This window comes from Phoxinus phoxinus (genome assembly GCF_949152265.1).
Source record: "Phoxinus phoxinus genome assembly, chromosome: 23".
NCBI classification, from domain to species: Eukaryota; Metazoa; Chordata; class Actinopteri; order Cypriniformes; family Leuciscidae; genus Phoxinus; species Phoxinus phoxinus.
Window position 1 is genome coordinate 23154570 of NC_136898.1, and position 12884 is coordinate 23167453.

General features: G+C 36.6%; 1 protein-coding gene across 1 annotated transcript in view; it reads left to right on the forward strand.

Moving 5' to 3' along the window:
* musk (muscle, skeletal, receptor tyrosine kinase) overlaps positions 1 to 12884 on the forward strand; it is a 42366-nt gene that overhangs the window by 3119 nt on the left and 26363 nt on the right. The window contains exons 2-6 of the mRNA XM_079600721.1: positions 9005 to 9131; positions 9297 to 9448; positions 9589 to 9716; positions 9838 to 9979; positions 11720 to 11844. Of these exons, the coding sequence (XP_079456847.1) occupies positions 9005 to 9131; positions 9297 to 9448; positions 9589 to 9716; positions 9838 to 9979; positions 11720 to 11844 (674 nt within the window). The remainder of the gene's footprint in view (positions 1 to 9004; positions 9132 to 9296; positions 9449 to 9588; positions 9717 to 9837; positions 9980 to 11719; positions 11845 to 12884) is intronic.

Consider the following 12884-nt stretch of genomic DNA (forward strand, 5'->3'; position numbering starts at 1 on the left):
TTGTCACACAAGCCTTATGGGAATATTCTATCAATTATGCAATTAAGTAGCCTAAGAACATATAAAAGCATGCAAATAGATACAACCCTTAATCTATGGCAATGGACGCTTTGGCCTTATTAGAGGACATTGCTAATGGCAGAATCCGAAGAGAACGAGTTTTTAGGGACCACAATGATTTTCTGGCCATTTACAGTGCGACTTTCAGATCCCACCGCATTGACGGCATCAGCCAAACTCTCCCACTCATATTTTTTCCTTTTGTTATTAATTCCGGAGGACGAAGTTCCAAATAAAATATTTTTTCTCGTTTCTACCTCCGATAGTAGCACCTCCAATTCACTTTCTGTAAAGTTTCGTTTCTTGCCGTTTGCTTTAGCCATTTTCTTACTGCTTTCTTTTGCCAAAGTGGACTCATTACCATATTTAAATTTATTTAATTAAGGGAGGAGACTGGGTGGGGCGTTGTGCTCGTGCATGTGCACTCAATTTTACGTTAATTGGGATGTACAAAGAGAATATGCGTGGGATCCTTCGTACGCAGAGATTCATACATCTGGGTTTTTTTGTGCGTACGCAGATTTACAGCTTTGTCCGTACGAAATGTTTTAGTATGAATTCAACGCAAGTCTTTGTACATGAGGCCCCTGGAACGTGTATTTCATACAGCCAGAAACACAGTGGTGGAAATGTTATTTTCTTCCAATCGAACATATAAAAGAAGTAGCACACAATTGCTTAAAATTGACCAAAAATGACTATAAAGAAAGTTTACTCTGACTTTCTAAAGCAATGGTTCTCAACAGATGGGTCATGAATTGGGATAATAATCATATTTCATTAACAAATTTTTTTTTCTCGAAGAATAATGGATAAGTAAAAAACATAAATATTGTACACAAAACCAGTGCTATTTTTTGTAACAATACCATTTATTGACAAAACTCTTATATGTAAAAATATATTTTAAGTCTTAATTAGCTGGTCTGTTCTGAATGCAATTGATAAAATAATAAATTGAACATGGAATTGGGCATAGTTGGATACATCGTCTAAAAAGGGAAGAAGAAAACATTTCTCGTGTCTTTTTGTTGTCGACGTCAAAAGTTGCATCTTATCAAACTTTATCTTATTTCGGCACAAAACAATTTGTTCCTTGGTACATTGACATACATTCATCCTAACAAACCATGAACTATGAAAGGTCAAAGGAAATAAGACCCAGCCTGCATTAATTGTAGGTTACATTCGGTAGCGTCGCCACTTAATGTCCACTTGGATCCTGGAACAAAACCAGTTGAGAACCACTGCTATAAATCACTCTCTCAATAGATGATGCCAAAATGCTATGCGGTCAGATGGTTGGGTATAAATTTGATATTGACGTACACACTACCTCAGTCAAATGAATAGCATCAGTATCTGTTCCACACCTCATCTGGCTGTCAGTGTCCTGCGGAAGGAAAATGAATGTTCCTTCTCACCCTTTGCATACAGTACGTCTTTCTTGGGACCACACCAAATGTCATTCACACAGTAAGGTACCGGTGAAACTGGACAATACTGATGTACAACACTACTGGAAGACAGCCCTGTTTAGTTCCTGTCTCTATGAAGCCCCCTTTTTCTGAAAAGTACAATGTGTTCTGATTGGTCGGCTGGACCAGTGTGTTGTGAGTTACGAACGCAACTCAAGCAGGCCTCGCCACTTTATTTTGCATATGCCTTGGGCCAGGAATTATTTAAATTATGAATATTGTGACACGTTTGTTCCCGGAAGAAAACTCAAGACTACAATGGAGGCGTTTCAGGGAGTTCAGAAACACCAACACTGATATAGAGAATAATTCCTGCTGGAGGGGCTTTGTGCTTTAAGACCTTTTTCATGCACAAACAACAACATTACACACTAAAGAAAGATGAACATGTAAAATAGCATAATAGTTCATCAAGACTTTCCCTGAACTAGTAATCGTTGAAGTAAAATTAGATTTTGCCATCATTCAAGTATCTTTTCCTAAACAAATAAGTATTCAATATTTAATACAGGCCTTAAAAGTATTTGGACACTTGAGGCACTTAACTATTTGTCAGATAACAAATGATCAAAGTAGGAATCCTCAAACAAATGATGCTAGACCTTTTCTTAAATGGATGAAAAAAATAACAGTTCATTGAAGTGATTTGTTTACATCAAAATGGATGAGCAAAGAGTGAGGCTGTTACACAAAACCCGAAGCAGCATCTTAAGTTGCTAACAGGTCGGGGATGATGATGTCCTTGGATGCTCTTGCGAGGAACAGGTGATATATCCGCTGATTCACACTTGGGAAATTGGCAGGTTGTGTTCCTGCGAAGTGCTAATGCATCCCCGTGAGAAAACGCAGCCGACAGCAAACAAGGTTTGCATAGTCATGGTGTAAATTAATGAGGCTCCAGCTCCACCGCTATCACTCATCAGCATACCAGACAGAGAAGACCTTAAAAAGACAAGAACTTTGCATTCCCTCCTGAAAAGAAAACAAGTTTGAACCGACCTTAAGTGCTCAGCTGGTCTCCCGGAATGGTTTTAGAGGAGTTTTGTTGACAGCAGACCTTAATGTGAGGCCAGCAGGCCAACAAGTTTAATCCTTGTTTTGCTAGTTAGCTGTGCCCTGTTAGCCCCTGCTAGTAGATGACGTACCTACACCGTCTGGTTCCCAAAAACATCTTTCTCCACTGATGACAATTCAAGGAAATATGCCATTACTGTAACACACTTGTCCGATGGTCCACTTGAGATGTTCTACTAACTATAAGTCATTTTGAAACTATGCTATTATGTCAACTAGCAGTCATCAGAGTATTTAGTAGACTGTCTGCTTAATATCTGCTAACACTTTATTCTGATACTCCTCAACAGACGTTCTACTGACTATAAGTAACTTTGAAACTACATGTCAACTTATTATACTAATCTGAAAATGAAAACCTAACCCTAACCTTACAGTCTACTATGGTCTACTAATACTCTAGGGAGAGTTAGTTGACATGTTGTTGCAAAGTTATTTACAATTAGTGTAAACCAACCAAAAAGTGTAACCAACTAACATTAAATTGAAGTGACTGAAAGAGCAAAACAGTGTTATTTTTAAAATTAGTTTAATATTAAAAATCATTATTTCAATTGTTAGTTGAATTACAAAAATAAATTAGAAACTAGAAATGGTTGTTTTGGCAACTATAAAACAACAATTTTAAATTGAAAGGGTCTACTAAAATGACTCAAATTAATACAACTGAAATGCAAATAAATTCAAGCTGAATATACATTTAAAAATGAGCAAAAAAAAAGTAAATAAAAATGACAAAAGCACTAAAACGTAAACTAAACTTGAAATGGAAAAGTTACCTAAAAATGTGAAATGTTGTCTTGGCAATTATCTGGAATAAGTTTGAAGTACTACAATTACTAAAAGCTAAATTACTAAAACTTAAATGAAAATGAAAATAAAATATAAAAGCGAATTAAAATATTAATTAATAGTATATAAATAATACTACAAACAAAACACTCAGCACACTCCCCCAGCTAGGTGCCGAGACCTGTTTTCTAGTCAGACAATAGGGGATTATCACACTTCCAGGTTTCATGGGCGGGATTTTTCGACTTTGTGCATGTCCACTTCCAGCGTAGTTCAACAACGGCTGAAACGAAGGCTAGATGTCACTGCTCCGTTCCACTTTGAAAATCGAACAAACAACGCCAACCCTACTTAAGTTTTCATGGATTCCCGACTGAACTGAGTCTAAGGAAGAAGTGGATTACATTTAGAAGTGGATTAAAGTGGTTTACCGGGATGAAGGGCCAAACTTTAAAATAAAACAAGGTAGCATGTTTGTTTGTAGCCGGCACTTTAGTGAATCAGACTACACTAATGTTATAGGTAGTGCTAGCAGGCTAGAATTGACTCAGCCTCATTTAAAGGTAAATAATCTTACTTAAGTTGGGTTTAACGTAGGGTTGACATCGGTTTCTTTTCATACAGATTACATAAACAGAAGAATATTTGATTTAGTTTTGAATTAGATCATTTAAAAGTACACACTTTTTGATTATAAAGATATATATATATAGCTCATGCCTGGGGGAAGAGTATTCGCTGAGTTTTGATTAAGTTTAGAGACGTGCTCCCCAAAAAAAGTTCACGGAGAGGCAGAAAGCACACCCTGTTTATTTTCTTTATTTTTCAAAACCACGATGGGTTTTTTTTCCGCTTGTAAGTGGACACATAAAAAGTATACATTTAACAGATTATTTTCTCATATTTTTAAAAGTCTGTATGACCATAAATGACAGAGTATTTTAAGTCTATTTTGCTACTATGTGAAAAAAAATCGAGCAAAACGCGCGTTTGCCGACCCCAGAGGTTTAAACACCTTAGAACCATACAAACATCTGAGCTGACGCAAAACTGACGTTAGCATAAACTAACCTACCTAGCTAATGTAATGTTATGTTGTGTGTAATGTATGTAGCTAGTAACCACTCACCTTCGTAGTCGTAGATAAAGTTCTCGAAAAAGAAACTGTATCCCTTGTCCACATTGGAGCGGGCTGTGATGGAGTGTTGTTCAGTTAGTCGATGTACGTCAGAAAAAGTTATTTTGGGTAAATTTACCAGGGATGCAGTATAAGTAAACTTAGGGTCGTCCATCATGGGTTCGCCAGAGTGATGAGTGGTTCACCGGAAGTGGCAGTGCACAAAGATCACTGAATGAGGAAGTAATACGTATCAGCGTGATAATGGCCTATACAACAGGTCTTCACTAAATAATACAAAAAAACTATTTATTGACTTACACCAGGATATACAAAGACAAACATTTCAGCTGTTCTGCCTTCATCAGTGTAACAATTAACAATTTACTAAGTGATTATATTAAGAACATTAAAGATCATCCGGTGATAATCAAGTTTCTTAATTGATAGATTCACAGTTCAGCTCAATCTGAAAAGACAGATTAATGGGAACAAAGACACGTCATGCAATACATGCCGTTCATATTCAGCCCAAAGAGAGAGGGGAAGTTAGCACATTGATCTCTCTCTAATAATATAACAAATCTGAAATTAGCACAAGCGTCATAACATGTGGACCTGTGATAATTACATTTGCGAGCACAGTATATGCATCCATTTTGGTCCCGTTTCTGAATGTGAGAGGAGCTTCTGACCTTGAAAGGGGAGATTTGGAAAACAAATAGTTTTGTTTGTTCCCCCCCCCCCCCCCCCCCCCCCCCCCCCCCCGAAAAATTCTGGCGGGTTAAGCTATTCCTATTTATCTTGTCGTATTTCCCTTTTAAGAAACTAATCTTTGAAGAAAAGAAAAAATATCATGTCTGATTGCAACAGAAATGAGAAGACGAGAAGTTCCTGGAGTTGATGTGTCTTGACGTAACAGTGCCAGACTAAACAATAAAACTCCAGCTAAAACATTTATTACAAGACAGACAGGGAAGTACAATAAACTGACCACAGGTTTTATAGTGAATGTCTAATGCTGTTTTAATGACTCTTAAACCAAATATTATGTAACGTTAGGAGTAAACATTTCAGAACTCAAACTGTGATTCCAGAGGCATACATTTTAAGTTTATGGCTTTTACAAGAATAATAGTAACGGGCTGATCTTGCTGTAATTAAAATTAGACTAAATATTACTTTGTGACCCTACAATGCATGTTATACATATACACAACCATTGGTTCTGTTCCAAAACCTGAATAGAAATGAAGTGGACCCTTATTAGTGACTACATATACCCTACATAGGGTCTCCATGTGACAAACAAACAGCAGTCACGAAGAGACTTGACACAACTCATTTCAACAGGCTGGTGTTAGTTAGCATGTTGCTAAGCTGAAAACGTAGTACTTGTGAACTTAAACATACATAGCACACACATGTTAGTTTCTAATAATATTTAATTGTGTTAATATTTAACATATTAAATTCACTATGAGCATGCTTATAATCAGAAATGCTCTCAAAAGAACATTACACATTTTTTTAAAAAGTGTGCTATTATAATAATTATTTTAAGCTAAAAATAAGAAAATAAAATCTAATATATTTAATCTACTCAATCTTTTTATCAAGATATACTTAAAAGTATAATTAAGTATTCTAAGTGTACTTGGCTTGTTGTTGTGTTTACTGAGTGGGGTAAGAAAAAACAATAATGCTTTAAAAAAATGATAATAATTTAGATTTTTTTTTAGAAAACAAGACTTAATAGCTTATGTAATTTTGCTCCTTAAATTAATGTATCTTGATTAATAATGTTGAGATATTTGTATTTTAAAACAAGACAAAACTAAATCTTGAAAATCTGAAGCATGTGTGCCAAAGCACCAATGAAATTGGCCTTTGAAGTAGTCAGGCGACGACCTATAAGCGAGTAAGTGAGACTATAATAGTTGCAAAAATATACGTTATCAGGTGCTAATGGTCTGAAGGAAGACGCCCAGGTGTGTGTGCAGTATGGCAAAGTGACGCAGCGTCTCGTTCACTTTCTCAGGGAACTGGGGTTGCATCTTCGGCCTCATCATGAAGCTGAAGTGGGCAGCAGAGGACTATATAAGTCGCACCCCGTCTCGCAGACCCTAAAGCAACCCAAACTAGGGTAACAAATACAAAATGGAACTCCATTGGCAGGAGAGAACAACTTATCTCTCTCAACTGCCTACACCATCAGTCCCCCTAAGAGGAGACGTACGAGAACTTCAGAGGATCTTGCCCAGATGGGCAGTTGATGACAAATGGAGCTTGAATGTCAAGTCAACATCCTCACACCTCAACTTCAAAAACACATCCGACTCCATTACTACATTATCAGGCAGACCGGAAGAGGCTGCAAAGGGGGCTTCCCAAGTCCATCCCTAGAACTCCCAAGATAAGACTGATAAAGGGAAATTCCCATCCCAGATCTGTCCGCTAACGTAACCTGCGATCCCCCGCAATCTTAATCTCCAAGCTGTCAGCCACGGGGTGCAGATGCCAGACTCCCATCATCATTAAAGGGTTAGTTCACCCAAAAAAGAAAATTCTGTCATTAACTACTCCAAACCTGTAAGACATCATTGGAAATCTGTTTGTTGTTGAATTGTTGAATAAAGTCGTTTATTGGGTTGTGCACAAAAAGCAATTGGACTCAACTGGACTTACATAAAAAAATATAACAAAAAAATGAATCAGAAGATGAACGAAAGTCTTAATGGGTTTGGAACGACATGAGGAATTAATGACAGAATTTGCATTTTTGGGTGAACTATCCCTTTAAAGCGAGCCTGGCCGAAGTGGAGCTTTTTAGCGTGAAATGCTAACAGTGCGGGTAGCTGCATCTCTCAAGAGTCGACCGCATGTGCTATGCTCCCAAACAAAGGACACCCAAATCATGTGTATCGTCCTCTGTTAGAAAGCGTGTGCACGGAGACACACATTGGGTGCTTCTCAATTCTTAATTTTGCTTCGTCGTTTCCTTCCCTTGCGTCTCAGCTCCACCCCCTGTAGGATGCGAGGGAAGGCTGCAAGGATATAAAAAGAGGACGGAGGAGTCGAAGGAAAGCTTTTTTATACATTGGAATACATGATCACTTGAGCGTCACTTTACAGCGTCATCAGCAGCGCTCAAAGGATCTGTCCTTATGTTGTTGAAGTTTGGTTATTTAAGAAATTCATAATAAATAATAATAAAGCAATATACCCTGTTGAAATATGTGAGATGTATGGTTTATTTAAAAGGGTAAAGTATAAATTCAAATGATTGTGACCGATGTGAAGGGGGAGGATAATTTATACGTGCGTCACGTTTAGTCAATAAAACACTTCCGCAAAGTGTATCCTCGCTCATAGCTCCTCTGGAAGCCTCCTCACTCCTCGATCCTCGCGGTGCAATTAGAGAATTGAGATGTCCTTCAAGATGGCTGAGCTCGATCGGTTTCCGGGTCATAGGATGGAGGACAGAGGAGCGAGGAGACGAGGAGGGATATTGAGAAGCACCCTTTTTTTTTTTTTTGCTTGCCATAATAACTCCCAACTGATGGAATCTAAGACTAACAAAGACTCACACGTCAAACAAATCGGCTTCCTAAAGACAAAGGAGCTGATGACATATGTCTGTGCGTCTATTTATAGTCTTGCTTGACTTACATGTCGCCACCTGACTACTTCAAATTTCATTGGTGTAAATAGAACAAATGCTTCAGACACTGGCTCACACAGCGTTCCCATAGAGTCAATCTGACGCAGCATTGAGTTCCTTCGGAAGGGAACATGGTATTACCGTGATGCACATAAATATATATTTTTATTATGGTACACATCCCAGAAACCCCCTCTCCCACACACACACACAACAATGTAACTACAATGTTAGCTTTAACAATGTGTTTGTTAGTGTAACGAGACCCAAACTCCACTCTGCCCTCAGTCACTGAAGGGATGTGTTTCTTATCAGTTGGATTTATTCTTAGGATAACACCAGCACAGTTATTTCCATCAGAAGCTCGCTCTCCCTCCATTACCCTCCCTGAGGTCAGCTGTGTGCGGTGTGCAGAGCAGTGTTCAGAATGTCAAATATTTTGTTGTGAAAAGGTAGTTTCACAACAGTTACAATGTCTGATTTATTATTATTTAGGGTCAAATTATAAAAAAAGCATGTCTTGTAAGCCTGTCCTATTTTCATAACACGATTACTGGGGGATGAATAAAAACACACATTAAACACACACAATACATGTTCTTAGAGTAGTAATAACAGTAAATTATGAATAATTACATTAATCTAACCATAAACCTATATTGAGTGCATGTTGTTAATTAATATTACTTAGTACTTAGCCTAAGTCTTAAATGTAATTGTTACACAATTGTAACCAAAAACCTCTTTGTATACAGTAATATAACATTTCATTATGATTTATATTGGTAATCAATATGATTGATTTTTGTTTTATTTCAGCACCCAGAATCACAACACTGCTTGAGACAGTGGATGCCTCTCTGGATCATAATGCTACTTTCATCTGTGAGGTTGATTCATACCCTCAAGCCGATATTTCATGGACACGGAATAATTACCCAATACGGTTCGAACTTCCTTCATACGTTTGATTATTATTCTATGCCATCCGTAAAGTAAATATATATATATATATAAAAATTCTCCAAAACAAACTGGTTTAGAGGTTTAGGAAAAAAGTTTCACACCAATGTTTTGTGAAGTATGTTCAACATTTACTTTTTGAATTCAGGTATTACGATTCCAGATACATTATACGAGAAAATGGCCAAATGCTGATCATTCCCAATGTAAAGGATCTGGACAATGGAGAATACTGCTGCATTGCCAACAATGGAGTTGGAGAACCAGCCAAGAGCTGTGGAGCTTTACAGCTGAAGATGAGTATGTTCAAATACTCTCATAACTCATACCATAACTACTTAGAGCACTGCTTATTCAATGCATTTATCTTATTATTTATCTGTTGCTTTTTATGCATTGCTTTGAGTTAAGTATGAGGATCACTTTAATTATTTTTTCAGAGCCCCAAATCAAAAGACATCCTATTAACATGACATCGGTTGTGGAGTCCAAAGCAGTTTTGCCATGTTTAGCATTAGGATATCCCAAACCAGAAGTATCCTGGATTAAAGAAGATGATTTGATTATGGTAAATAGAACGACTTGTCTTACAATTTTCTTCTCAGTATTTATTTTACTGGGTCCATATTAATATGGTTTTCAATCATTGTGTGTTCTCTGAACATCTCCTTCATTCATGTGTCTTGTAGGTTAATAGTCGTATATCAATTTTGGAATCTGGATCCCTAAAAATTAACAACATCAGAAAAGAGGACGCTGGGCAGTATCGCTGTGCGGCCAGAAACAGTTTTGGAATCGCTTACTCCAAACCAGTCACTATTGAAGTACAGGGTATGTCATAAAATAGCTTTGATCCTCATTCAAGTATTATTGTACTATTCAGGTTTTCTAATGCAATGACATTCAGACAAATTAAGAATGACTTAAGTGTCCAAGTGTACTTTTTGGGTCACTTCATGTGTGTAGGTCAATGACATAATGCTGGCTTTCTAATCAATTTTTATTAATTTATTCCTATCTATTATTTTTTTCTCTCTCAAAAATCTTACAATCAGTGGGCCTCATTCATGAAACATTCGTAAATATACGAGTAAATATGTGAGTGATTTGCGCGTAAAGAGACCTTCCCGAAAACTCTTCTCCTGATTCACAAATACTTCGTAAACGTCAGATGTGATAGTGAAACGTGTGTGTGTACGCGCGTGCACGCTCATTCTCAATTACCATAAATCCCGCCCATTAAATCCGACTGACAACTATATATGGGCATCATATTATGACACCAAACGAAGGATTTCAACATGTCTTCTCAAAAGCGAATGAAAAAGAACAATTTCTCAGATGCAGAATTTTATTATCAGAAGTTCATTAAAAACGCCACATTTTATTTTCAAGCGGAGCCTATAGTGGCGTATCAGGTCCTAAAAAAAGGAAGCTTGGCAGCATACAGATGCAGTTAATGGAGTTTCATCTGTTAATCGAACAGTCCCAAAAGTGAAAAGAAAATGGTTCGACATGAAGCGACTGCAAAAAACGAATTAGTTCACTTCGAAAAAATATAGCCCAGCCCTATTGAAAACAATTAATTATTTTATTAAAGTGTACCGTTTGCAGATGCTCACTGGCTCTCATAATAAAAGTAAAAAGAAAAACCATATGTATTGCTATATATAGGCTAATAATATTTTTTCAAAATGCTGTGTGTAAATGTACCTGATTAGGTGAATTAAAATGCAGCCTTATTAATGAGCAAAACGTTCGGATGTTAAACGCACTATTTACACGTGGTTGGGAGCAGGTGTAGATTTCTTTCGTACCAACTAACATTTGGAAAATACGAACATTTTAATGAATCCGAAAATTTACGCCAGAACCACTTTACACACGATTTACACAACAATTCGTTCTGCTCGTGTTTCATGAATGAGACCCAATGTCTTTAAAACACCTCTTTAATGAAGAGCATATTTTAATTAATCTATTATAATTTATATTTATTTTTTGGAAGGCATACAGTGAAAAAAATGGCAGGGTGATACATCTGTCTTGATATCAAAATTAAATAAAAAAAACCTCATTAAAAAAATACATTCTTCAAAAAACTTTAGCAAAAAAGTAGTTTGATGTAATATATTATTACTTGTTTGAAATATAGTATTTTAGACAATTGTAATGTTATTGTGGAAGGAAAAGTAAACATTTTGTGTGGTGCAACCAACAGTTAATAGTCTTTTAAAACCTTTTAAGACATAATTTGACTTTTATGACAAGGCAAAGTTAGTTCATATGTTGTGACTCCCCAAAACACAATTATTTTTGTACTTTTTGTTAATAATTCATGATATTTTCACTTAAAAATATATACTTTTAAAACTTACCACATCACAGATTTATTATTATTGGAGATTATTGATTATTTGAGTATGTTTTACAAGAAAATACTTTTTAAATTTTTAATTATATGAAACGAACATACAAAGGGTACATTTCTAAGATTGTCTTGATATGTGTTTTAAGCTTTTTTTCCCCCAATATTTTCTGTTTTCTAATTTGTCATTGTCTCTCCCATAGCTCCTGCCAAGATTCTGAAAGTTCCCAAGGAGAAGAAAGTTCAGATCGGATCAGAGGTTACATTAGAGTGTAATGCCACTGGCAACCCAATCCCATCTATAACTTGGCTTGAAAATGGCAATACGGTAAATCCTCTACTTTATAAGATCCTCTACAGTCATTTTTCTCTCTCCTCCCCAGCTTTCCTCTCCACCTTTCTCTTGCTCTTCATGTTTGCTTTGGCTCTATGAAGCAAATTAATTGTACTTTCATCTCATCTTACTGGAACAGAGAGCAGAGCTCATTCATGTTAAATGTCAGACGGCATATCTCAAATGTGCTGCCAGTACAATGATGGGAGGCCTGCGTTCTGTAAATGCTTTGGTCGGTGTCACTATTAACAGGATTCAAACTACAATCATTCCTCAGGACGCTGATCAGACCTCAGCAATAAAGTTTAAGCCATATCAAGATCAAGAAAATAATTCAAAATACCTCTGCGCTGTTATCATTATTTGGGATCGTTTTTGGATGTGGATTTTGGTAGACAGAAACAAAGGGAACCCGAAAACTGATCAGCAGTCTTACGTGAAGATATTGTCTGCAAACAAGCGTTTAAGTCTTCAAATCCTGGAGAGTCCAAGATTAACATTTCTCAGGCTTCTTTCAGGGGGTGTAAAGAGTAGATCTGAACAAGCTGTGCTCTCTTTGTTTTCATTTGGATACTGGCAATCATATTTTAATACTTCTTTTTAGATATGCGTAGATAAATATTGGTTTGGCTAAGCGACGGTGGTTGAAACTTAAATTTTTTGGCATGAAATGTAACAACAGTGTGAGCAGTAAGGACTAAAGCAGTGACTGACCTCTCGGGTGAAGTTGTATAGATGCAGAAGGGTTTAACCGTTGACTTCCCAAACCAATCTATTTTCTGTAAATCTGACTACAGCATTCACCCTCTTGTGTTTTGTTTTGGATATATTGATATTGATGTTTTTGCATTATATTCTCTTTGATGGGATCTTGCTTGTTGCTTTACTTGCTTTGAAGATTTTTGTTGCAGATTTGCTTACATGCTTGTGCAAAAACATTTCTTTTTTCTTTTGTGTTGACATTGTGTTTTTTTTTGTAAACTAGCATCCTTCCCTTGCTAACTTCCCGGCGTCTCGTTCACTCAGAAGTACGT